This window comes from Emydura macquarii, unplaced genomic scaffold (genome assembly GCF_026122565.2).
Source record: "Emydura macquarii macquarii isolate MOO-44397 ecotype Brisbane River unplaced genomic scaffold, CSIRO-AGI_Emac_v2 contig_2636, whole genome shotgun sequence".
NCBI lineage: Eukaryota > Metazoa > Chordata > Testudines > Chelidae > Emydura > Emydura macquarii.
In genome coordinates this window covers 43830127-43856888 of record NW_027132773.1, presented here as the reverse complement: position 1 = coordinate 43856888, position 26762 = coordinate 43830127, and the positions used below count along the sequence as shown (strand labels likewise).

At 40.0% G+C, this 26762-nt stretch overlaps 1 protein-coding gene across 1 annotated transcript in view; it reads left to right on the top strand.

Annotated features, from left to right (window-relative positions):
• PCLO (piccolo presynaptic cytomatrix protein) overlaps positions 1 to 26762 on the top strand; it is a 470221-nt gene that overhangs the window by 218394 nt on the left and 225065 nt on the right. The window contains exons 4-7 of the mRNA XM_067564601.1: positions 6437 to 6870; positions 7027 to 7348; positions 14070 to 19164; positions 19535 to 21549. Coding sequence (XP_067420702.1) covers positions 6437 to 6870; positions 7027 to 7348; positions 14070 to 19164; positions 19535 to 21549 — 7866 coding nt within the window. The remainder of the gene's footprint in view (positions 1 to 6436; positions 6871 to 7026; positions 7349 to 14069; positions 19165 to 19534; positions 21550 to 26762) is intronic.

Sequence of the window (26762 nt, the reverse complement as noted above, 5' to 3'; positions counted from 1 at the left end):
CATATGACTTTATGGTACAGAATCTGATTTTACAGATTCTGACAGGGAATCAAGGAGGTGGTGACATAACAAGGATTTATAGGCTTCATTGAGATCAGATACACGTGTGGTCGTGAAAATACGGTTTGCATTTATGAGGCAGTTTAAAATTGCACCGTTTAGAAAAAGAATGTTACCCTTACTTGTTCATCTGAGAATCCCAAGATCCAAGCACTGATCACCTGGTGCAAACATAACCAGAGACCGTGAGGAGAAGGGTAAGGAGTCTTTAACCCTTACTTACATGAGCAGTTCACTGTAGTGGAATCACTCATATGAGTAATGAATGCAGGTCTAGATCCTTTGCCTTTCTGTCCTGAAGATGGACAGTTAAAAATATCAGCAATTTATCTCATCAGTTTATTTTAATTGTTTTTCTTCTTAGGGGCTTGACAAAATGAGGCACAAAATGCAGACAGTCCCTGGCTTGGAGATTTTATAAGCTAAGCAAGATTGACAAAGAGTAGACAGCATGCACGGGGAAGTCCAGAGAAGGGAGTGATTATGTTGTTTTGTATTCTGATTTTGAATATATCATTAACATTATTGAAATTCCTGAGTCATTTCATGTGGGCAGGGTACAAGAAGTGAGTCTTGATGAAGGATTGAAGGGAAGAGAGGATAGTGGCTTGATGAATCAGAACTGGGAAGGCACAAGGGGCAGCGTGTTGGCAGTTGGAGGGGAAGCAGATAAAAGAGACTGACGTAACTGGCAGACCAAGGCGGAGAAGTGAGATGATAAGATATTAACTCAGAATTGTAAACTAGGTTGGAATTATGCAGGGTTTAGGAGATGATAGAAATATCTTTGTTTAGGAAGAGGGAATACACGGGGAGCAATTAGGGGGCATGGAAAACAGCTGGTCAATCATTTTGTTTTACATTGGATCTCGAGTTTAATTCAAAATATAAGTATGTGATCCTTGTGCACATTTTAAGATAGACATTTGCAACTCCCAATATTTTCTATTGGGACATCATGGAAAAATAGGCCATCTATTGTGTCTATTTAATATTCTAGACATCATGCTCATCAAGGATATCAGTGTAAGCTGTACATAGAATTCAACAAACTCTTGGATAAAGTATCACAGAATCACTGTTTATTTTTACTTTATGAGTTTTGTAATGAACTTTTTTATGAGTTTTATACCAAATCAATACAGTTAAGGCTAAATTCTGATAGCCTTTTTCACATTTAAGTAGAACCATACTTCATGAGTAGTCCCAGTGAAACAATGGAATTACTCATGGAATAAAGTGCTATTCATTGTGTAGTTAGTGTGGTTTGAGTGCTGAGTAGCCGCAGCCTTAGACCAGAAAAAGAGTTGATTAAAAAGAGCATGGTTATGAGCATGGTTCGAAGCCTGCTTTATTCTAAGTCTTTCCATTGATTTGAATGGTCTTTGGATCATGCTGTTTATTGCCTTTAATCAGGACTGTTCTTACAAAACAGTTCATCATAAGCCAGCATCCTCATGACTTGCCTGTTCTCAGGGCTTTTATCCGTTCAACTTACCTGAAAGAGATGCGCAGGACCAGATTCTGCTCTCACTTACACGACTGTTAACCTAGAGTGATCCCACTGAGCTGGTTTCTTGAGTGAGTCAGCAGAATAGCTCTGCATCTCCACACAGAGTGATAAAGCTTGACAATGTTCCCTAGGGTTCACGCCTGCAAGCACCCTCCGTGCATAGCACAGCCCCGGAAATCGATGGATGTTCAACGTGCATAGGTCTTTCAGGATCAGACCCAACGCTATGATGTGAGATGCTGAAGATGTACATTCTGTAAAAACTAGGACTGTACTAAACTCAGGCATATGCAACAAAAAGTGTCAATGGATTATTAATAGAGCTTCAGAATTTGCCGATTCATTGAAATCAAAACATTTTGCAGAGATGGTTAGATTTTGACAAAGTTCCTCCAGAAATCACATAAGGATCTGATAGTTCCCTGCCAGCTAGCCTGCCTGTCTCTAGGGCATCCTGCCAGGCAGACTACCCCAGAGTCAAGGACTTCAGGCCTTCCAGGGTCCATGCTTCTGGGTCAGTCTGCTATGCAGGTGAGCTGGCAGGAGACCAGGTAGGTTTCAAAAACAAAGGGGAATGAAAGCAAATTTCAGCAAATGAAATTAACTCCACACAACTATAATCATTGAGAACTTTTGTACCACATCAGCAACATATTGGATTATACTCCAAACATAAATACAACTCATATCTTAATAGTGCGGGCAAAAGTTAGTGACAAAAGTTTGCCGTCTTGAGGTGGAATACTGTAATGTTATGCATAAGGAGTCTGAGCATAAAATAAATGTAGTACACATCAAGCATAATGTCTGGCCAAATCCTCAGCTGATGTAAATCAACATAGGTCTATTGTCTTCAGTGGAACTACACTGATTTACAGAAGTGAGTATATAGCCCGTGTAGGACTGCCACCCTCTAATATTCCAAACTCATGAGTCTGGCCCAAAATATTATTAGATTGGCTTACAAATCATGAAACCAATTAAAACAAATTTTGGTTCCTTTTATTTTTATTTTGGCCTTGACTCCCCATACACTACACAGGGGTCACATTTCTCCCCAACAATGCAGGCTAAAAATGTACCTTAAAAATATAAATATATCAGAGAATCTCACATATTCACATGACTGTAGAATCTGAGCCTTTAAGAAAAGCATAAATTATTGTGACTTTTGGGATTAAAATCTTGAGAGAGGGCAACAGTGCCTAAGGTTTGTTCAATTTATGTGAGTTAGATCACTTGTCAGGATCATCTAGTATATCTCATCTAATCAATCCCCTGCTATATAAGGGTCTTGGGGATTGGTGCACCTCAGTCCCTCTTATTCTCTGCCTGAGGCATACAATAGCTTAGTTTTTTGAGGGCTCTAGTATTTTAGTCTAATTTCAGTTGTTGGATTTGTTGCGGGTGCTGGCTGGCACTGGTGGCCTGTGATGTACAGGAGGTCGGACTAAATGATCTTGTGGTCCCTTCTTACCTTAAACCCTATGACTTTATGACTCTAGGTAGTCCACACTACTTTGGAGATGGTCTTTCTTATTGTGTGATATCATAGCAGCTGATAGTATCCCCTTGATTTAAAATGGAGGAGGCTGAAATGGTGGGGGCACTGACCTAAGTTCATGCAGGCAAAATAAACCTTTTTATTCATGCAGCTTGTCTCCAGAAGGGCTAGTGGAGATAGTTCTCTGGTTGTCTTTTTGTTTAAGGAGAAAGTGTTGGAGTCTGCATTGGCACTGGGACAAATATTAATTTATATTGAGGGCAGGCCTACACTTTATTTTTAAGGTAAATTTCCCCAAGGAAGGGGAAAAAACTCATAGGCAAGAGTTGTAGACCAAGCTGGATGAGCAAAAATCTCAGACAGGTGATTAAAAGAAAGCAGAAAGCCTACAAGGAAGGGAAGATGGGACAGATCAGCAAGGAAAGCTACTCTTGGAGGTAAGAACATGTAGGGATAAAATGAGAAATGCCAAAAGCCAAGCAGAGTTGGACCTTGCAAAGGGAATTAAAACCAGTAGTAAAAGGTTATATAACCATATAAATAGGAAGAAAACAAAGAAAGAAGTGGGACCGCTAAAGAAGGGGGTGGGGTGGAGGTTAAGGATAATCTAGGCATGGGCCAATATGTAAACAAATACTTTGCCTCAGTTTTTAATGAGGATAACGAAGAGCTTAGGGATAGTGCAGGATGGCTAATGGGAATGAGGATATGGAGGTAGAAATTATCACATCCACGGTAGAAGCTAAACTTGAAGAGCATAATGGCACTAAATCGGGGGGGCCGGAAAATCTCCGTTCAAGAATACTAAAGGAACTGGCACATGAAATTGCAAACCCATTAGCAAGGATTTTTAATCAATCTGTAAACTCAGGGTCTGTACTGTATGACTGGAGAATTCCTAACATAGATCCTATTTCTAAGAAAGAGAAAAAATGTGATCCAGGTAATTAAAGACCTGTTAGTTTGACCTCACTAGTATGCAAGGTCTTGGAAAAAAAATTTGAAAGAGAATCTAGTTAGGGACATCGAGGTTAATGGTAATTGGGACAAAATACAACATGGTTTACAAAAGGTAGATCATGCCAGACCAACCTGATCTCCTTCTTTGAGAAGATAACAGATTTCTTAGACAAAGGGAATGCAGTGGATCTAATTTACAATCACTTTTTCATAACTTGTAACTTTGCTCGCAGTTTAGCTTTGATAAAGGTTTGCTTGATACATAACACTCTTTTCATACGCAATTCTTATAAATAATTTACTATTCTTATTATTTCATATATTTTCTAAATTCATTTTGACGTAGGCAAGATATTGATGGGATGCTTAACAGGACTCTGGTTATTACTCTTGGCCCTGTAACATTTCATAAATGGACTGTAACAAAATGACATGGCAATCACTAATTTTAATCTGTTTGACGTTCATCTGAGACCATTCTTGAGTATGACAGAGCAAAATATAAACTAAGGTGGGAAGAGAAGAAGAATATGCACAAGGGCTGAGCACGTCATGTGAGGTGCTTGATATCTGAGGCCCAGATTTAGAAAGGGTTTAGGTGCCCAAACATGCATAGGCACTTAGTGGTATTTACAAAAGTGCCTGAGTGAAATAGGCACCTAATTCTCATTGACTTTCAATGGCAGTTGGACACCTAGCCTGCGTATGTGCTTTAGAAACTCTCATAAGGCACCTATCTCTATCTTTGGGTGCCTCAATACCTTTGTATATCTGGGCCTGGACACCTTGCAGAATTTGACACAGGTCAGTAATCATAGTTTCTATGATTACAGTTAAAAGACCAACTTTTGCAAGAATACTTCCATTCTAAAATTATCTGAAGAATGTCTTTGATATAGAAATTGAAGGGGGTCTCTGCTCTTCATCCACGGTTTTCTAACATATTATTACTATCACCATTATTCCTCTGTTTATTGTGCTCTTTGTTTCCAAATAGCCTCAGAGTGGCAGGTATTTCAACAGACATCAAGTCGCTGGGTTGGTTTTATAAAGAAGATAGGTGCTCCAGTCCAAATATGGTAAAAGAAATTAAATTTATTAGGTCTTCCTCCTGCTGAAAGGAACAAAAGGAAACACAAAACAAAGGTTTCTGTAATTTGCAGCATAAGGACCTTGATCCACTAATGGGGCTCATTAGCCAGCTCTGAATTAAAGCTTTCAGGTTAACCCCTTCACCAGAGGTTTCTGGGTTTTTTCTACTGTTTACTATTTCTCAAGTTCCCATTTGCAAACCTGCTGCAACTGTAGCCAAACCCTGCTGGAAGCAATCTGACTCTTGTAGCCAGGCAACCACCAACAGGAGTTTATTACACAGTGCCCATTTGCCATTTGTCTTTTTCCTAGTTTTCTGAGGAAGATAGAAAAAGAGACAGAACAATTTACCAAAGGAAGAAAGCAAACAAAAGAAGGATGTCTTTCCTTTCATTCATATCACTCTGTCTCAGACACACACTTTTACCACACAAAACTAGAAAATCCAGAATAGGAAAAAAGAACTAATCTTTAAGGGAAAAACAAACAAAAGTCCAAAGCAGTTTCTTAAACAGACAGAACACCTTGTTACAAAGATGAAAAAACATAGAGGAAGGTATTGTCTCAATGTGTGTATGAAGTTTTGATATACAGTAGATATACTTCATAGTTACCTCGAGATTGGAGGTTGTTTGTAACTCTGAACAAAACATGTTGTTCTTTTAAAAGTTTACAGTTGAACATTGACTTAATACATCTTTGAAATGTTACTATGCAGAAAAAATATCCTGCACTTAACCATCTTAATTTAAATGAAACAAGCACCGAAACAGTTTCCTTACCTTGTCAAATCTCTTTTAAACTTTCCCTTTATTTTTTTCAGTAGTTTACATTCAAGACAGTTCTGTGCTGTATTTGCTTTTTTTTTTTTTTTGGTCTCTGCTGCTGCTTGATTGCGTACTGGTTCCAAATGAGGTGTGTGGTTGACCGGTCAGTTCATAACTCTGGTGTTTGTAACTCTGAGGTTCTACTGTGTTGTAGATATTGGGCCTACATGAGTAAGCTTTCTACAAAAGGACAGCAACATTTTGGATGAATGATAAAATTTTTAAGTGTGTTTATGCCCTCCTGTTACTTTGGGCACATTACATTGTGTATTAAAATGTTGCATTCTATGTGGTTTAGATGAATATTGTGAGTCTTCTAGCAAGAGCTGTCCATTGGAACCAGGAAAATAATTTTGTACAATATGCATAGCATTTGGATTACAAATATTGTAGTGACAACAATAACAGCCAAAAGCACAATATGATTTTACTTTCAGAAATATTTATTTTATTAATTTAATGTTGTTTGTTACATTATAGGTACAAGAATGGCTGTGCTTAAACTGCCAGACACAAAGAGCAATATCAGGACAACTTGGGGATATGGGTAAAATACCACTTCCAGTGCCAGCCCCTTCACAGTCAATATCCACACCATCTGTTGTTCCTCAGAGCCAGCCTATGCCTACCGAGGCAGATCACCCTCAGAAAACTGTAGCACTGCCTACCCAAACAAAATCAAAAGAAGAACCAGGAATTCAGAAGAAAGTTCCAAAGCTTCAGAAGGGGAAGCTGGCAAAGACTCTTTCAGCTGATAAAATCCAACTGGGAATTCAGAAGGAAGATCCTAAACTTCAACAGGGAAAATTGGCAAAGACGCTTTCAGCTGATAAAATCCAGCAGGGGCTTCAGAAAGAAGATCCAAAATTCCAACTGGGGAAACTGGTTAAGATACCATCAGTTGATAAAATCCAGCAAGGCATTCAGAAAGAAGCTCCAAAACTTCAGCAGGGGAAACTGGCAAAGAAACCTTCAGCTGATAAAATTCATCAGGGAATACAGAAGGAGGATCCAAAACAGGAGAAACTGGCAAAGGCAATGTCAGTGGATAAAATTCCTCTGAAGATAAGTTCAGATCTAAAGCAACCTATAAGCAAATTGGAAGAAGATAAAAAAGGTGTACTCCCAGAAGAGAAACCACCCCTCCCAGAAGACAAAAAAGAGGATGTCAGAGTTGAGACTAAAAGACAAGTTGTAAGAGAGAAGATAGAAGCCGAAGTACCTCCTGAGGAATTACAGGTTAAGAAACAGGAGCAGGTTAGGAAGGAGGATTTGACCATTAGGATTCCACAAATGGTATCCAAACATGAAAAAACTCAGAAAGAAGAAACCCTAGCTCAAGTAGCATCTCTGCCTCGACCTGATCATGTGGAAACAATGAAAGAAAAAACAGTAAGGATTTTTTTTTCTTTTCCTTTTGCTATATTTCCTTTGGCAATATAGGACCTGATTCTGCAAACCATTATTTATGTGAGTGGTCCTTATTCTCAAAAGCCATTGCAATGATGTGGGATGACACTTACTGGTAAGGGCGATGACTCCTGTCAGTAAGGGTTTGTGCAACAGGGCACATAGTGCCTTTGTGTAGTTTTTCACTTGGGTTTGCAAAATTTTAAATCTCTACACTTCAGAATTGAGACTAAACCCAAAATTGCTTTTTTGAAGTCATATACAAACCTTTCTCTTTTTTTAATGGCTGTTGTAGATTCCTTTAGGCTTTTGTTCTGTTTTAATCATTGCTGATACACATATTTCATAGATCTCAATCCCAGGAGGAACCAAGCTGCAACAATGTTTCACTCTGTTAATGACTGTTTTCACTGGTCCCTCTTGATTATTTTTCACTGCAGAGATTTTGATTTGGAGGAAGTGACCAGTATAAATTATAAAATAGCTACATTTCTTAGTCCAGAAATGGTGGGAGAACATCCTGATTTCACAGGCCTCCATCTTACATTGGGATCTGCTAATATAGATTTTTATGTCCATGAAGGAAGGCAAATGGGATTTGCATGATATAGGGGTCTGCAATCCTAAATCCCAGTACAGGATTATTGCTATGTTTTGTAGTAAATTAACATGCATAATATATAACTCTTGCACATTATTTTCTATAACATATTTTCTTCTCTTGTGGAAAATCACATGTTCTCAAGTAGAAGTTATGTATGGACTCTCCATTCATATCAATCAATGAATACTAGCATGTATCAGTAGAGACACGTAGCTGCAATGGACAGATACATTTGCTGGATGTACAGTAATTGTTATGCCATTCATCAACCAAATGTGGCTAAAGATGTGATTTTTACATATTCTGTGGGAGATGAAAAATTGTGCTCCTAATTAACCCTACACTAGTGGTTGATCATTCAATACACAAGGTTAGGGGTGGGTGAAGGGAAATTCTTTCATGTCTGCCATGTGTGATATAAAGCTTTCAAATAGAGCTGGTATATTTTTCTACCAAAAAACCCACCCAAATATTTTGGCAGAAAATGGAGATAGCTTGATTTGGAAATGCTGTTGTAGTGCATCATGGGAGTTGCTATTCAGATGTCTCATTCTCCCATTCTCTTCTCTAAGACAGACTTCCTGCTTGGACTACATCTAACATAATACATTCTGGTCTCTCTATATCGTGAGGGGCAGTAATTGCACCATGAGAGTCCTAACCATAATGCATCATGGGAGATAAGAAGATGCATTTTACAAATAGAAGCCCAACCCATAGAAGAGAATGGGGATGTAAGGAAATGGAACTAGAACTCTCACGATGCGCAGTGGCAGAATATCCAAAACAACATATTTTAATTTTTGGCTGAAATATTTCAGTTTGGGGGCATTTGGTTTTTCAACGAAGATCAGAAATTTCTATGGACAAGAGATACTTTTTCACAAAACAAAGTACTTTGTGAAAAATCCAATTTTCTGTCAAACAACATTTTTTGATTGAAAATTTTCAACCAGCCCTATTCTCACACCTATTTTTTCATTTTGTATTATGCAAAGACTAAAAAATGTTGCATAGAGTTTAGGGCATAGGTCTGAGATTGAGAGATTCTGTTTCTAGCTCTGACACCATCTCAGCCTCTAATCATGGTATTTGACCTGCTCTCTGTATACAAAAGACTTTATTCATGTGAATAGTACCACTGAATACTTATTACAATCAAGGAGACTACTGGAGTGAATAAGGTGAATGGGATTTAGCTTTCTCTATCTCACTTTACTGATCTGTAAAACAAATATGATGATAAACACGTATTCCACATTACCAGAGTGAAATTTTGAAGATTACTTAGTTAATATTTGTAAAGCATTTGGAGTTGCACAAATGAAAGGAGCTATTTATAAATATTAATTGTTTTTATTATTATTAAAACCAGAACTCTTTGAAACATAACACAAATTTTGATAAGGAATACCAATTTTTAAATGCAAGGATTACATTATTTTTTTCCCTTTCCCTCTTTTTTTCATCACTGGGGAAATCCTTCTTAGGTTTTACCTATGTGAAAATAAATTGCACATCTGTTAATTTGTTTCCTAAAAGCAATTAAGATTGTTTATTGTTGTTCATTGAACATTGTTAATGTTTTCTCTGAAGTACAACAAATTGCAGGAGAGGTGATCTTGCCCCAGGGCTCTTGTAATCTAAATAAGATAGAAGATAACAATTTGAGTAGGTTGCACATTTATATCTCTTGATTGGGTGAAAGTCAATATCCAGGCAGTACAGAATATTTTTAAAATGCATATTGGAGAGGAATAGTTTAAAGGATTTCTGTAAGAAGTATTTTTAAGCAGGGATTTGAGTGAAAAAGGTAAAATTTTAGCACTTACAATTGCTATATGTGGTTTGATCTCTCTGTGCAAACTTTAATTAATTCTCACAGCATTCCCATAAGACAGATCAATATTAGTATTCCCATTTAACAGAGAGGCAAATTAAGACGTACACTGCAGCCGAGGCGTGTGAGTGAAGCACATGTGAGCATATCCGAGTTAGCTTTAATCTAGTTAACGTGAATACCATGAATGATGTCATGATAGCAGGGGCTTCAGCAGGTCTGTACAAGCCCATCCGGAACCCTGGATACTTATGTGACTGGTTAGCCCATACTGACACCTGTGCAGCCACTGCTTCACTGCTGTTGGTACATGCGATAGTTAGATTAAAGCTATATTGGGTACATCTACATGTGCTATGGTCACACCTCCTATTGCAAGGTATACATACTCATACAGAGTTAAGGTCCTCATCCAGAGCCCAGTAACATCAGTGGAAACACTTCAGTGGTCTTTGGACTCTAAAGCCACAGAGTCAGTGGTTAGACCCAAGATTCATTAGTTTCTGGCTCCCATTCCTGTGTTCGGTCCACTTGACAACACTGTCCTGCTTCAGAAATTTCATTTTAGGTTTTGTCCGTGCACTATCTTGCCCATTGTATATTAGCTGTCAAAAATCTACTACATTTCAGAGTTACTGGATCAATAATTGGAGGAGGAAGGAAAGACCAGTTTATAAGGGGCTTTTCTCTGAGCGCCTGGACATATGGAGAAAGTTGAGCTGGTCATAATTTTTCAACATTTTGATTAATTTATTTTACCCAAAATATTTACACAAAACATTCTGAAAATACTGCAGGAAAAAATGTCAGCATTTTTGACCAGTGATAGTAGGAATGGAGATTGGATGAATTCAAAGGGACCAAAGCAAAGCCCTTTTTCTCCAAGATCTTTGGGTGATAAGTGATGCCTTTGTTGTCAAAGAATCAATTCACTGGTTTGTAACATTTGATGTTGTCACAGAGTGACAGGCACGGCGCTCTAGAAACGCTCTGATGATGCCAGTCAGGATAGTCGTGAAGTGAGTTTCCCCTCAGGGCTAACTCCCACTGGAGCTTGAGCACCTCCTGGGTCTAACTTCAGAGCATTCAGCACCCCTGTTCTGCCGTGAGCTCCCTTCAGAGAATCCAGCTGGATGGGACACCTGGGGAAGCCTTACATACCCCCAAAGGGGCCATGCAACCCATTTGCAGTCAGAAGTCACTCTCAGCCAGCTTGGAAAACAGAAGGGTTTATTAGTCAATAGGAATCCAGCGTAGAGCAGACCTTGTTAGCACAGAAATCAGGAAGTTGCAGCAAAGACCATCTCAGGGAGATCCAGAGCCTCCATTCCTGGGCTCTTCCCCCTAGGATACCCCCACAGGAGACTGACTCCTTCTAGTCACCCAGCATCCGACATGCCTGTCCCCACTCCTTGGCTTTATCCTTTTTCTCGGGCAAGAAAGTCACCTGACTTTCCCCCTCTCTCCAACACCTCCAGCTGTCTCCTTGCATCCAGCCATTGTCTGTGCACAGGCAGCTAGAGTCAGCCACACCTGCACTCTAGTGGTCACTACAAAGATCACTCACCCTTAACACAACACCTAATACTTGAATAATATATAGGGGAAAATGAGGCACACACCAGTATTTAGAGAAAACCTTAAGAATATTCTCACTTCATCACGGATGTGTCTTAGCAAATATACAGTTGCCAAAATTTGTGTGTTCTTCTCATTGGTTTAAATATTACACAACTGCTGATTTTTCTACTAATTCATTCTTTCTTAATTAGAGCTGATTCAGAAAAATTTAGACCAGAACATTTTCCATTGGAGAATGCAGTTCTCCTGAAATTGAAACAATTTGTAAAATTGCATCAATTTTGCCAGAATTTAATTTAATTGAATAAAAGTTCCAACAATATTGAAACATCCTGTTTTGATGTTATCATAATGAAATGTTTCAATTTTTTTCCATTCAAAATACTTTTTGTTATGGATATGTTTTATTTTGTACTATATAATATATTATAAACTCAAAAAAAAATGAAGAAAAAATGTTTCTGTCAACCCAAAACCAATTTTAAAAAAAAATTCTTTCTCAGAGAATTTTGAAATTTTCGGATTGCATTCCTAATCAGAACAAAAACAGATTTCTAAATCTCTGACTTCTTAACGAAACAGAGTTTCCATTCTCTGCACAGGTCTATTCTTAATCCTTGTAAGAATGACTCAGTCTTAGAAAATTTACACAGCATACCTTTTAAACCTCCATTTTCTTCTGAACAGTGTTGTAATTTAGTCTAAATAATTTGACATCTGTAAGAAATTTAGCCACAAAATATTTAAATATTGCCCTCACTACTTAGTAATATCATTCCTACCATGCCAGTCAATAATATAAAGAGATACCTTAAACAAGATTGTCAGAATTTGAACAATGGAGAAATATGTAAGAATAAGGGGGACTTTGAAAATGAAAAGCTTTTACAGAAAATCGTTAATATCAGGATATTATACAGTGCTTGTCAAAGGAGGGGAGTATCACCATCCCCATTTTACAGATGGGGTAACAGAAGCACCATCTATAGAAAACAGAGAAGTAAAGTGACTTGCTCAAGACTGTCCAGCAGGAAAGTGGCAGATCCAGGAATAAACCCCAGATCTCCTGAGTCTCAGTATACTGCTCCAGCCACTAGGCCACACCACCTCTAAGCCTACAGTGTAAACAGAGGGTTTCATTGATGTAATATAGGTACCTCCTACAGTCTGTCTGTCAAATAACTTTTAATTTTCATAGGAGTGAATAGCTGTCCAGTCCAACTTCATGCAAAAATAATCTTGCCCTATGCCGATAGAAGGACACTACCATTGAGTTAGGTGGGAGTTGGAGCAGGATTTAAATTGGAAATTTAATAGAAGATCCTGTTGGCTTGTACACCATTCCAGAAGCCCTGCTCAGCTTGACTATATTAACCTCAGTGCCTCCTAATTTTGACAGTGAAACAGTGATATGTTTGCAATTGACTTCAGGAGCCAAGATGCTAGCAGAGGCAGAGGAACTTGTCAGTGAAAACTGGGATATTGTCATCTGGGAGGCATGATGGATGCTTGTCATTCAGGGGAGTGTGAGATATTTTATTAGCTGGATGGAGAGGTGGCTTGGAGGCCCTTGTCACTAAGAGGTTTAGGAATGTTTGGCAGCTGGGGGTTGAATCTTATTCAGCAATTGGGGGGATCCCTGCGGTGGAGACACTTGCCTCAAGGGATGGATGGGTGGTTTTGTCACCTTGAAAGGGGGCTCAGGGCACTTGTTACTTGGTCATGTCTGGAAGGTCCTGGAAGTTAGGAGGGTAATCAGGGACTTTTAACTAGTGATAAGGAAGGCTATTACAACTGGGAAGATTGAGTTGTTGTTGGTTTTCAGTTAGGTGTGTCTGCCTTGTAGGCTTTTTTCTTTTCTCTTCAGATCACTGGCTGACCTTCTTGCTTTTCTTCTTATGACTCCACTTCCCTAGAAGCAGCACCTACCTATATTACCGAGGAACTTAGAGCCCATCTGCTTCTGTACCTAGGCACTGGGAGAGTTCCTCCCAGTTGAATTTTTGTATACTCTGCCAGGCAGTAGATTCTAGAGTGTTCCAGATCCCATTCACTCACTTCAGTATTTCATGCATTCTGTTGCATGCTAGAGATTCCAGCCCTGGGAGGCAGAAAACAAAGGCCTACAACCCTGGCAGCAGCGGTGATTCTTGGGGAAGGGAGATTTCATTCGGAAAGATGGCAGTAGATGACAGAAATGCTCCAGGCTGAGATATGGAAATCCCTGTTCTACTATATCTACAACTACTTAGACAGCTTTGTACCCTGGGTTCTTAAAATTCACATTTAAACTAAACCCATAAAAACTTGCATTGATCATCTACTAGTATGCAATAGCCTATAATTTGAAAGACAGAAAAATAAAAGATTTCTGAAAAATAAAAGATCATCAAGTGTCTAACTGATGAAATGAGTTGCCTGAGTGAACTGTCATACAAAGCATAATAGATTAAATTTAAAAACTCAGAATCTGAGGATCTTTTTAGATGTTTTGACAGATTTCCATTCCAAAATTAGTGTTTCATTAATTTATGATTTAATCTTCTTCTGGTTAAAAATACTTGTTATCATAATGTTTTGTTTGGGACATTACCTCTTCTTTGAGAAAAAAGCCTTGTATGTAACTGTCTGGAGACATTAAGAATTGATATATATATGTATATATATTTATTTTCTAGGAGAAGGAGATTGACAAATCAGACACATCAATCTCTCAGCAACAGAGAAGTCCACAAGGTCTGAGTGACACTGGGTATTCTTCTGATGGGATATCAAGTTCACTAGGTGAAATTCCAAGTCTTATCCCCAGTGATGAAAAAGATTTACCCAAGGAACTTTCTAAAAAAGATACTTTTTCACAAGAAGGCAGTCCTTCAAGCCCCTCAGATCTTGCCAAGTTGGAAAGTACAGTCCTATCAATTTTGGAAGCTCAGGCAAGTACACTTGCTGAGGAAGAGTCTGGGAAGACCAAAGACTTTTATGGTATATATGGTGAACAGTCAAAGGATCAGCATAGAACAAAGCCTTTACCAATGACTCCAGAAACTTACAGTTCAGATGAGGAAGATCTGGAAGACATTCAAGAAGAAGATGAAGAAGGCCTTGAAGAAGATGGAAAACAAAGTGTTCCATCTCAGAAAGATTATAAGGAAAAGACAGATGCAGTAGATGATACATCAATAAGAAGGCAACGCTATGATTCTGTAGAAGACAGCAGTGAGAGTGAAAATTCACCTGTCCTAAGGAGAAAAAGACGAACTAGTGTTGGATCTTCAAGTAGCGATGAGTACAAACGAGAAGACAGTCTAGGATCAGGTGATGACGAAGACTTCATTCGAAAACAGATTATAGAGATGAGTGCTGATGAAGATGCCTCAGGTTCTGAAGATGATGAATTCATTAGGAACCAGCTTAAAGAAATCAATGTAATTGAAATCCAAAAGAAGGAAGAAGTGAAAGTCAAAGTTAAAGGAACAGCTGGAAAACATAGAAGGATGATGCGGAAAAGTAGCATGAGCTATGATGAGGATGCTGGGAGACGTCATTCATGGCATGATGACGATGATGATGATGATGAAACTTTTGATGAGAGCCCAGAACCAAAATATCGGGAAACCAAAAGTCAAGACAGTGAAGAACTCACTGTAACTGGAGGAGGAGGAGGAGGAGGCCTTCGGCGTTTCAAAACAATAGAACTCAACAGCACAATAACAAATAAATATTCTGAGGAATCTGAACCACAGAAGGCTAACTTATATTTTGATGAAGAGCCAGAGTTAGAGATGGAGAGTCTTACAGATTCACCAGAAGACAGATCCAGGGGAGAAGGGTCTTCTAGTTTGCATGCCTCCAGTTTCACTCCAGGTACATCTCCCACATCTGTGTCATCTCTTGATGAAGATAGTGACAGCAGTCCTAGTCACAAAAAAATGGGAGGAGAAAGCAAACAGCAGCGCAAAGCCAGACATCGGTCACATGGTCCTCTTCTTCCCACCATTGAAGATTCTTCAGAAGAAGAAGAGCTAAGGGAGGAAGAAGAGTTGCTAAAGGAACAAGAGAAACAACGTGAATTAGAACAGCAGCAAAGAAAGAGTTCTAGCAAAAAATCTAAGAAAGACAAAGATGAACTAAGAGCACAGAGAAGAAGGGAACGTCCAAAGACCCCACCAAGTAATCTTTCTCCTATTGAAGATGCATCTCCAACAGAAGAGTTACGACAGGCAGCAGAAATGGAGGAGCTGCACAGATCTTCCTGTTCTGAATATTCACCAAGTATTGAGTCAGATCCTGAAGGATTTGAAATCAGCCCAGAAAAAATAATAGAAGTTCAAAAGGTTTATAAATTGCCTACAGCTGTCTCTTTATATTCTCCGACAGATGAACAACCTTTTGGAGTCCTAAAAGAAGAAAGTAGGCAAAAAACATTAAAAAGTGCTGAAGAGGTATATGAGGAAATGATGCACAAATCGCATAAATCCAAACTATTTCAAAGTGCCAATGAAAAAGAAGAAGTATTTGAAAAAGAATCTTTATATGGTGGCATGTTAATAGAGGATTATATATATGAATCTTTAGTAGAGGACACTTATAATGGAACTATTGATGCTAATCTGGTAATGAGACAAGATGAAAGTAATGAATTTATTCAGCAGAGAGGGAGAGAGAAAAAAATAAGACCTCCAGAGCAGATTTATGAAGGAACTATGCACAAAACTGTAGATCGACAGAAAGACTATTACAGCGTAGAGCCTTTGCATTCAATTGTGCCTCAAGAAGACATTGTGTCTAGTTCTTACATTATACCAGAAAGTCATGAGATAGTGGTACTGGACAGTATAGTAACTTCCACCACTGAGGAAAAGCAGTTGTTAGATGCAGATGCTGCTTATGAAGAGCTTATGAAAAGACAAAGAATGCAGCTAACCCCAGGCTCCAGTCCAACTCAGCCAACATCTGATTTCATTCCTGCACCGGACACAAAACTATTTATAGTAGGAGATACAGAGGATGGTGCATCTTTAGAATCAAGTGCTCCTACGACAGTTTCAGATACAGCTTCAGTCAGCAGCACAGGGCTTTCTATTCCAGATGTTAAAATAACTCAGCACTTTACTACAGAAGAACTGGAAGATGAATACCTAACAGATTATGCCAGAGAAGTTCAGGAAATCATTTCTCATGAAACATCAATGTTGACCTACTCTGAGGCATCAGAAAGTACTACATCAGTTTTACCTTATGATACACCTTCTATTACATCATCTACATCTTCAGTTTGTACCACTGATAGCTCATCACCTATTACTGGAATAGATAGCACAACTGCAGGTTATGTAGACATAGTGGAAGCTGTATGTAAATTAGTACATTCTGAAGGTATCAACGCAATAGCACAAGTTCCTTTAAATTTCACAAAAGAATATTCTGAAATAAGCACACCTTATGAACCTGTTACTGTGCCCCCTAATAAGACAGCTGTATCCATAGATATGGCAAGTGTGGATCATGGTGTAATTTCTTTGCCTGAAGTTGCACCTTCTGTAGCCACAACTATGACTATAAAACCCAAGCAATATACTTCTGACTCCACTACCTTTGATTCATCCAAACCAGAAAAAGACACATCCAGAAAAATTCAAAGTACAGCTGAGGCTGATATTCCTAAAGTGCTTTTTGAGGATGCACACAAAGGGGCTGGGGTTGGCATGACAAGGATTAACTTGGGTGATGCCGCATCTGACCAACCTCCTGTGTGTATAACATCAAAGTCAGCCCCAGTCACATCCTCTGTATCTACTACTCACGTTACAACTAAGACCAGCACTGTATCTGCATTACCATCTATGGTTTCCTCAGCTTCTACTGTAACATCCAAAGTATTCTCATTTTTTAGAAGCTCTCCTTTGGATTCTACTGCACAACCATCTCCACCACCTCCTCCTCCACCTCCCCCACCTCCTCCTCCCTTACCATTACCTCCACCTACTCCACCTAAGCCAGCTATTTATCCCAAAAAGAAGCCACAGGTTAAGGCTCCAGTGACAACAGCTCCTGCAACAGTACCTTCAGTTACTAGTGATGTAGCTGTAAAGGCTACAGCTGTGTTAAAGAACAATGTGGCACCTGCCCCAAAAATATATACCCCAACACCACCCCCTGTGCCACCCAAGCCATCCTTAATTCCAGCCGGGCTTGTGTTCAGTCACAAGCCTGTTGAGGTCACTAAGCCTCCAATTGCTCCTAAGCCAATGGTTCCTCAGTTCCCAATAGCTGCTCATAAGCCAGAAGAGAAACAGTCAAAACCAACAGGTTTGTCATTAAAAAGTATGACTTTGAATTTGGTCTCTACAGCAGAGTGCAAGTTGACATCGCCTACGTCCCCTTTGTCTCCACATTCTAACAAATCTTCACCGAGGCTGACAAAACCCTCGCAGGAAACCTATGTTGTTATCACATTGCCATCTGAGCCTGGAACTCCCACAGAATCTATAACTAGTCAAGCTATTACTAGTTGGCCAGAGATTCCCCAAACTGTGCAACCTCTGTTTACTCCATCTATGAAAGCTATGGAGATTCAAAGTCTGGCAGATCACAGCATGTATGTTTCAGATGCTTTGCAGACTCTTTCCACTGTTCCTGTCACAGCACAATCAACTTTTGAAACAGTCCCTAGTTCCGTAACACAGTTAATAACAACAGAGGTGACCAAGACTACCGTGTCTGTGGTTAAAAGCTCAGTTCCCACTGTTGGCTTAGGTAGTGTCTCCATAACTATACCTCCAGAGCCAACACATATAGGTGAGCAACCCAGGTGTAGAGAGAATGGAAGAGTCCATCTGTTTGGTGACGTTATTGATCTTCGTACTTTAACTAAAATGGATATTGAAATGACAGACAGCTGTATGGATCTGTCTGCTGCTCCCATGGATGTGAGAAGGCAAACTATGACAAGTGATATATGTGGGCGGCCAGTAAGTGCTGTCCAACCAGCTATCATAAATCTTAGCACTGCGTCAGCTGCAGAACCCTCTCTAGCTCTAGTCACAGGAACAGTAACAATAATGACCTGCACAGCTACTTTAAGTTACACATCAAGTACAGAAAGCCTTGTAGATCTGGGCCATGCAATGACAACGCCGCTGCAGCTGACAACATCAAAACATTTTGAGCCTGCATATAGAGTAACAAGTAGCCAGGCATTCTCTGCAAGTAGAGAAGAAGTGCCAATAAACTTATCCCTGGGTACTTCAACTCAGGCAGGGTCATGGGCTACTGCAATGCCGGTTACTGTACCTCCTGTTGGTGTGACAAATGGTTGGACTGATGTCTCCACATCTCAAGAATTAATGGAGAGTGGAGTGGTTGACCTCAGCACCACAAAATCCCACAGAACAATGGTGACAGTGGATGAAGTTACTTCAGGGGTTGTCACCAGCGTAATAGAAGATGATGAAAAGCCTGTTGATCTGACTGCAGGGAGAAGAGCTGTTTGTTGTGATGTGGTTTATAAATTACCATTTGGCAGCAGCTGTACTGCACAGCAGCCTCCAATTACACTGCCTGAAGATCGGTTTGGTTACAGAGATGACCATTATCAATATGATCGTTCAGGGCCATATGGTTACAGAGGATTTGGGGGTATGAAACCCTCCATGTCTGACACTAATTTATCAGAAGCTGGTCTTTTTGTGTACAAAAGCAAGAATAGCTTTGATTATCGAGTTGGGGCAACAGATTCAGCAGTAGATCTAACTTCTGGAAGAGACACTACAGGTCAGTATGACACAGCAACAGATCTTTCTTTGAAATATAATTGTGGTGTTCCTCATCTCATATCAGGATGATTTTTTTTAAACTTTCCTCCTTCTGTTGTTATGTTTTCTGTTGGACAGTGTGACAAATTATTCTGGATTACACATGTATTTTATTTCTTCATTTTACATATCTGTTTTGCACAGAGATCCTGCATGTGCCTGCATGTTCAGAAATGCTTTCTTCTTCACATCTAAAGTAGATCATTAACCTGAAGATTTGCATGCAGTTCCCCACCCCTGTTTAATTCATCAAGATGGGATGGCTTTCACAATCCACAAAGCAGCATTCTTTTGGGGGACTGGACTATAACTCTGCCCTATAATTTCAGGTGAGGTTATGGATTACTCAAGCAAGATCACTGGTCCCTATCCAGAGACTCGGCAAGTGATTTCAGGCATCGGGATTAGTGCACCACAGTATTCCCAAGCAAGAATAGTACCGTCTCTGGGATCCCAGTATGGTGTTGGAAGTGTTTTAAGATCATCTAATGGTGTTGTTTACTCCTCAGTTGCAACTCCGATCCCGGCCACATTTGCCATAACCACACAGCCTGGTTCTATTTTCAGTACAACTGTCAGAGATTTCTCTACTCTCCAAACAATTGACTCAGTGACCTCATTATCAACCTTGCAACAGAATCAACCACTTCCAAGATCATACAGTTTCTTGACAACAGTGGCAGCTGAAAAAGACAATGCAATTACTGGCATTGATATTGACTCAGGGTTGCATCCTGTCACTATACAATCTATTACCACTGAGCAAACTAACCTGATGCCTGCTTTAACTACAGCTTCTGAAGCTTTTACAGATGTAATTGAGGATGAAGTTGCCCTTCTCATTGCCCCTGAAGAAGACAAACAGCAGCAGCTTGACTTGCAACGTGAACTGCTTGAGCTTGAGAAACTTAAGCAGCAGCGCTTTGCAGAGGAACTAGAGTGGGAACGTCAGGAAATCCAAAGGTTTAGAGAACAAGAAAAGTTCATGGTCCAAAAAAAACTTGAGGAGTTGCAATCCATGAAGCACCATCTCCTATTTCAGCAAGAAGAGGAGCGACAAGCGCAATTCATGATGAGACAGGAAACTTTAGCCCAACAGCAATTACAGCTTGAACAATTTCAACAACTTCAACAGCAGCTTCATCAGCAGCTGGAAGAACAAAAGATTCGCCAGATATATCAGTATAATTATGACCCTTCTGGAACAGTCTCTCCACAAACAAGCACAGACCAAGCCCTTCTGGAAGGGCAATACAATGCTACAGAAAATGGCCAGTTTTGGACCAGCGATGATCCAATCTCCACAGCTTCTGCTGTGCTAGGCATTGAAATTCCACAAAGCCAGACATGGTACACAGTTCAGTCAGATGGCATTACCCAATATATATCTAGGCCTAGTATGCTAAGCTCTGTTTCAGAAATGTCTCTTAAGGACATTGACGTGCGAGAGGAGAAACAACTGAAAAAGAGGAGCTCAATGCCAAAACTGCGTGGTCAGTATGACGAGCTTGATGAGACTCTGGAAGAAGAGCCCAGGTGTTTTAAAAAGATAGTGGACAGTGGAGTACAAACTGATGATGAAGATGGTGCAGACAGAAGTTACACAAACAGGAGAAGGAGAACTAAGAAGAGCGTTGACACAAGTGTTCAGACGGATGATGAAGATCAAGATGAATGGGATCTTTCTAACAAATCAAAAAGAAAGTCTCGTGTGGGGAAATATAATGAGGATACCACTGAGGTAGACAAGGCTAAGCCATTTTCCAAAGTGTCTAGCATTGCAGTTCAGACAGTGGCAGAGATCTCTGTACAGACAGAACCAGTAGGGACGATAAGAACACCTTCAATAAGAGCCCGTTTGGATGCTAAGGTTGAAATCATTAAACATATTTCAGCTCCAGAAAAGACATACAAAGGAGAAAGTTTGGGATGTCAAACAGAAACAGACTCAGATACACAGAGTCCCCAATACCTGACAGCCACATCTCCACAGAAAGATAAAAAGCGTCCAATACCATTAGAAATAGGCTATTCATCCCATCTTCGTGCAGATTCCACACTACAGGTAGTCCCTTCCCCTCCTAAATCTCCCAAAGTTCTCTATTCACCCATTTCACCTGTTTCACCAAGCAAAGTTATAGAGTCTGCCTTTGTACCCTATGAAAAACCCATTACTGATGACATCAGCCCTCAGAAGATGCTGCATGCTGATATTACCAAGGTTCCTCCACTGAGCCCAAAGTCTGCAAAGATGATGCAACGTTCTATGTCTGATCCTAAACCCTTGAGTCCAACAGCAGAAGACCCTTCAAGATCTCAGTTTCAGTACACTGAGGGGTTCGTGGTAAGAACTGTTTGTTTTTTCTTTCTTTAATGTCAAAACTGTGAGGTTGATTTTCTATGTAGCATGAGGTGTGTTGCACTCATTAGCAGGATCTGTTCACAGAAATTGTTTACACACCATTCTGAAAAAGTACCATGATATGTCACAAGTCTGGTGCAGTGATTAGTTTTTTCATTGCTTTCTTTGGAAAATGAAGAGAGACCCAAATGATTTTCTCAATCTGGTATTAAAAGACACAGGATGGTATCACCTAAATCTAGTGGGGTACTTACAATTTTGGATGCTAAGGTTACTACCAACATTTTTTTCAGTGAATTAAATTCACATTCATTCTAACAAGGATCCTCCCCCTGCTTCAGTTCCTATGCTGTAGTCTGGTATGCAGATACACTAAGGGGCTGAATGCATGTGCCTTTCAAGGTACTGATAACACCAGACTTACTTCTGGCTGGTTTAACTATCCTTTTTGTCCCCACTGGAATAGGGAAGGAGAGTGTCTCCCTGCAGGTCAGAATTAAGTAAGGATTCTCTTTGCTCCCTCAGTTTGTAGTTGTTTGACCACTCCCCATTCCTTGAGGTCTCATCCACCATCTTTCTGGATAAGGAGAAGTAGGGGGGAGTCATCTATGTGTTCAGTGCAGCTTTTTTATTGACCATAGAGGTCAATTTGAAATAGTAAGAGACATTTCCACCCCAGGAAATAAGTAAACTATTTGTGGAGCATTCCCTGGGAAATGAAACCCGCTGAAGGCTGAGAATCAAACCTGTATTGTCTTTATTTTATGCAAGGGAGGATTCATCATATTCCCAATTGTCCCATTTGTTTGTGTGTGTTCCCTTTGTTCATTTGCATGTGCTGTTGTTTAGTTGTGAAAGGCCAGTGGGAGTCCTCACTCTGGTTTTTCTATTAATAAGCTGTGGTTTTTTTTCTCTGTTTATTTATAATTGGGTGTGTGCGTGGTTTCAGGATATGGCCTGGGGTGGAATAATGAGTGTTCTCTCCGACCTCTATGTTTGCTGTGTGTCATGTTTTTCAGTTTGAGGCTATACACTTCCACACTCCAGGGCCCAGATTGTGAGTGACTCCATCACCAACATAGAATCATAGAAATGTAGGACTGGAAGGGAACTTGAAGGGGAATCTAGTCCAGTTGCCTGCACTGAGGCAGGACTAAGTATAATCTAGACCATCCCTGGCAGGTATTCATCTAACCTGTTCTTAAAAATCTCCAATGAACACGAATCCACAACCTCCCTAGGTAATTTCTTCAAGGGCTTAACTACTCTTACAGTTAGGAATTTTTTCCTAATGTCTAACCTAAATCTCTCTTGCTGAAATTTAAGTCCATTACTTTTTGTCCTGTCCTCAGTGATTAAGGAGGACAATTTATCACCCTTTTACATACTTGAAGACTGTTTTTCATGTCCCTCCTTCTCCAGACTAATCAAACCCATTTTTTTCAATTTTTCCTCATAGGTGATATTTTCTAGACCTTTAATCGTTTTTTTTTGGTTTTTTTTTTGCTGTCCTCTGGACTGTCTCCAATTGTCAACATCTTTCCTCAAGTGTGGCGCCCAGAACTAGACACAATATTCCAGTTGAGGTTTTATCAGTGCTAAGTAGAGTGGAAGAATTACTTCTCATGTCTTGCTTTCAACACTTCCACTAATTCATCCTAGAATGAAGTTTGCCTTTTTTGCAACAGTATTAGATTGTTGACTCATATTTAGTTTGTGATCCACTATAACTCCCAGATCCTTTCCTGCAGTACTCCTTCCTAGGAAGTCTTTTCCCATTTTGTATTTGTGCAATTGATTATTCCTTTCTAAGTGTAATACTTTGTATTTGACCTGATTGAATTGCATCATATTTCTTTCAGACTATTTCTCCAGTTTGTCAACATCATTTTGAATTCTAATCCTGTCCTCAAAGCACTTGCAGCCCCTCCCAGCTCGGTATCATCCGCAAACTTTATTAAGTGTTCTTTCAGTGCAATTATCCAAATCATTCATGAAAGTATTGAATAGAACTGGACCCAGGATGGATCCCGTGGGACCCAAATCAATATGCCCTTTCAGCTTGATTTGAATCATTGATAACTGCTGCCTGAGTATGCTTATCTAACCAGTTGTGCACCCACCTTTAATAAATTAATCTAGGCTATATTTCTCTAGTTTGATTATGAGAAGATCATATCAGATAGAATCAAAAGCCTTACTGAAGTTGATATATATCACATCTGCTTAAATCACATCCATGTTGACTTTTATTTACCATCTTATTTTCTTCTAGGTGCTTAAAATTGATAGTTTGATTTGTCCCATTATCTTTCAGAGTGCCCACGTTAAACTCACTGGTCTATAATTCCCTGAGTTGTCCTCATTCCCCTTTTTTATAGCTAGGTACTATATTTGCCCTTTTCCAGTCCTATTGGATCTCTCTCATCCTCCATGGGTTCTCAGAAATAATCGCTAATGTCTCAGAGATCTCTTCAGCCTGTTCCTTAAGTATGCTAGGATGTATTTCATCACACCCTGCCCACTTGAAGAATCTAACTTGTCTAAGTAATTCTTAACTTGTTCTTTTCCTATTTTAGCCTCAGATCCTACCTCATTTACACTGATATTCACTATGTGACTTGTCCAATCACTGGTAACTTCTTTTTGGTGAAAACTGAAACAAAGAAGGAAACGGCCATTGCTGCATTTTCTGTCATTGTCTTTTCATCCTCACTGAGTAATGGGCTCTACTGTCTGTGGTCTTCCTCTTGTTTCTTGTGTATTTGTAAAATGTTTTTGTGTTATCCTTTATGTCCCTAGCCAGTTTAATCTCATTTTTTGCCTTGGCCTTCCTAATTTTGTCCCTACATGCTTGTATTGTTGTTAGTTTTTTATATTCATCCTTTGTAATTTGACCTAGTCTGTATGACTGTTTTTTGAGTTTCAGGCCATTGAAGATCTCCTGGTTAAGCCAGGGCGGTCTCTTACCATGCTTCCATGGAGATGTGCAGAGGCCACACACAATAACAAGTGTTCCCTGTGTGCTCCCTGCAGGACATTGAAAAGAGGAAAGGAAAGTGATGTGCTCATGGCACCTTCTATCCACCCCTATCCATCTGACCCCAAAAAGCAACCCCACATTGTCCCCTGAAGTGGGATCAGCACACTGTGGGGAGCAAGGGGAGGAGCAGATTACACTTCCCCCATAGGCTTGAAGCAATACCTGGAAGGACAGTGCTTATCAGTGCTTCTCTGAGACCCATGGGACAGGACACCCCTACTCACAGATGTGGTTTAATGAAGCCAGGATCTAGCTCTGACTTGACAGAGGATTATTCTTTTGCTAGTATGGGTGCTGTGCTGTGTGCTGTCCTATATTGAAGAGAGTGTCTCTTGTCCTCCCCTTCACATCTGTCCTCAGTCTGTCTCTTGTCACATTCAAACATCACCTTTGAATTCCTCCCTCCCTGCCAACATGATCTTGAATAAGCACTGTTGTCCCTTTATACCTATACTGTCCATCTCCCCTTTTTTCCTTGTTCAGTGTCCCTACTTATATGAGGGTGTTTTCTTGCATTTTGTATAGTTGCATGAATGTTGTGCAATGCCTCAAGCATCTGGACATAATGGGAAAGCTGTAGAAATAGCATTATTTTATTTTTAACACAGGCTGAGCAGCAGAATGTTGCGCCCTCTAATCACACTGGGCTTTGGATTATGTCCTTAGTAAGGAATGATTAGATTAAGCTATAGGGAATGCAAGGAACTGTCACAGAGTATGAACTAGGCTTACTTATTTCCATAAATGGATACAACTGGCATCAATTAACCAATTTGTGTAAAGAGGAATGTGTGCCTTTCACACTTCATAAAAAGTCACATTTGTCACCTGAATAATGCAGTTTGCCTGCAAAGGTCTTAAATATTAGAAGTTGAAAACAGACAGTGTGAATGAAAGGATGTGGCTACAAAGAATGTGTATATTATTTTAATTATTATTTATCATGTTTATTAGTGTAATGTCTAGAGGCCAGCTGAGAAGGGGGACCTTTGTGCTAGGCAATATATATAGGCAGTCATGTAATAGTAGACAGTCCCTCCCCCAAAAAGCGTACAGTCTAAATAGACCAGGCATACACAGGTTGGGAGAAGGGTAGAACACACCAGCAGGGTGAACAAGGAGACAGTGGGAAACATCATGTTAGTTCCATAATGTTTTTAGGGTTTATTTTGTTACTTAACTCCCTTGGGTGGGGTTATGTTAGGAAGGGATTAGTTAGATGGAAGGATAAATGAAGGGAGGGTAGGAAAGTTAGAGCAGCAGCAGCCAATCAGCCCAGGGGAGAGAGTGTCCAGAGTGAAAACTATAAAAAGTGATCTGATGACATCATCAGCATCTGAAAGCCCCTTCTTAAGCATCTTCTGCAGCTACTCTTTCAGCTTCAGTCTCTGGCTGGCTTTTCCTTGCAGTTTGTTTCCCCAAGCCCAAATGGCTGGAAGTAGTGCTGGTCCCCCCAGAGGGGAGATCTTCCTTACACAGTTCTGAGTCCAGGGGGTGCTGGAGAGGAGGAGGGTCCATTCACCGGCTATTGGAGATATTTACTACTAGCAGTCATGGATTGGCCACATCGCACTGTGCACAGTCTCATCATACCATCCCCTCCATAAATTTATCAAGCTCAGTCTTTAAGCTAGTTAGTTTTTTTGCCTCTACTGCTCCCTTTGGAAGGCTATTCCAGAACTGCACACATACTACCCCTGAGAATAGCCTAGCTCCATCTACCCTGGAACCCCACTTCAGGTAGTTGAAGGTCAATATCAAATACCCCTCATTCTTCTCTTCTGCAGACTAAATAAGCACAATTTCCTCAGCCTCTCCTCATAAGTCATGTGCTCCAGCCCCCTAATCATTTTCATTGCTCTCCACTGGACTCTCTCCAATTTGTCCACATCCTTCCTGTAGTGGCGGGAGGGTGGGGGGGTGGGGGCAAAACTGGATACAATACTCCGGATGTGTTCTCGCCAATGCCAAATAGAGGGGAATAATCATTTCCCTCGATCTGCTGTCAATGCGCCTACAAATACAGCCCAATGTGCCATTAGCTTTCTTGGCAATAAGGGAACACTGTTGACTAATATCCAGCTGCTTATCCAGTGTAACCCCCAGGTCCTTTTCTGCAGAACTACTGCCTAGCCATTTGGTCCTCAGTCTG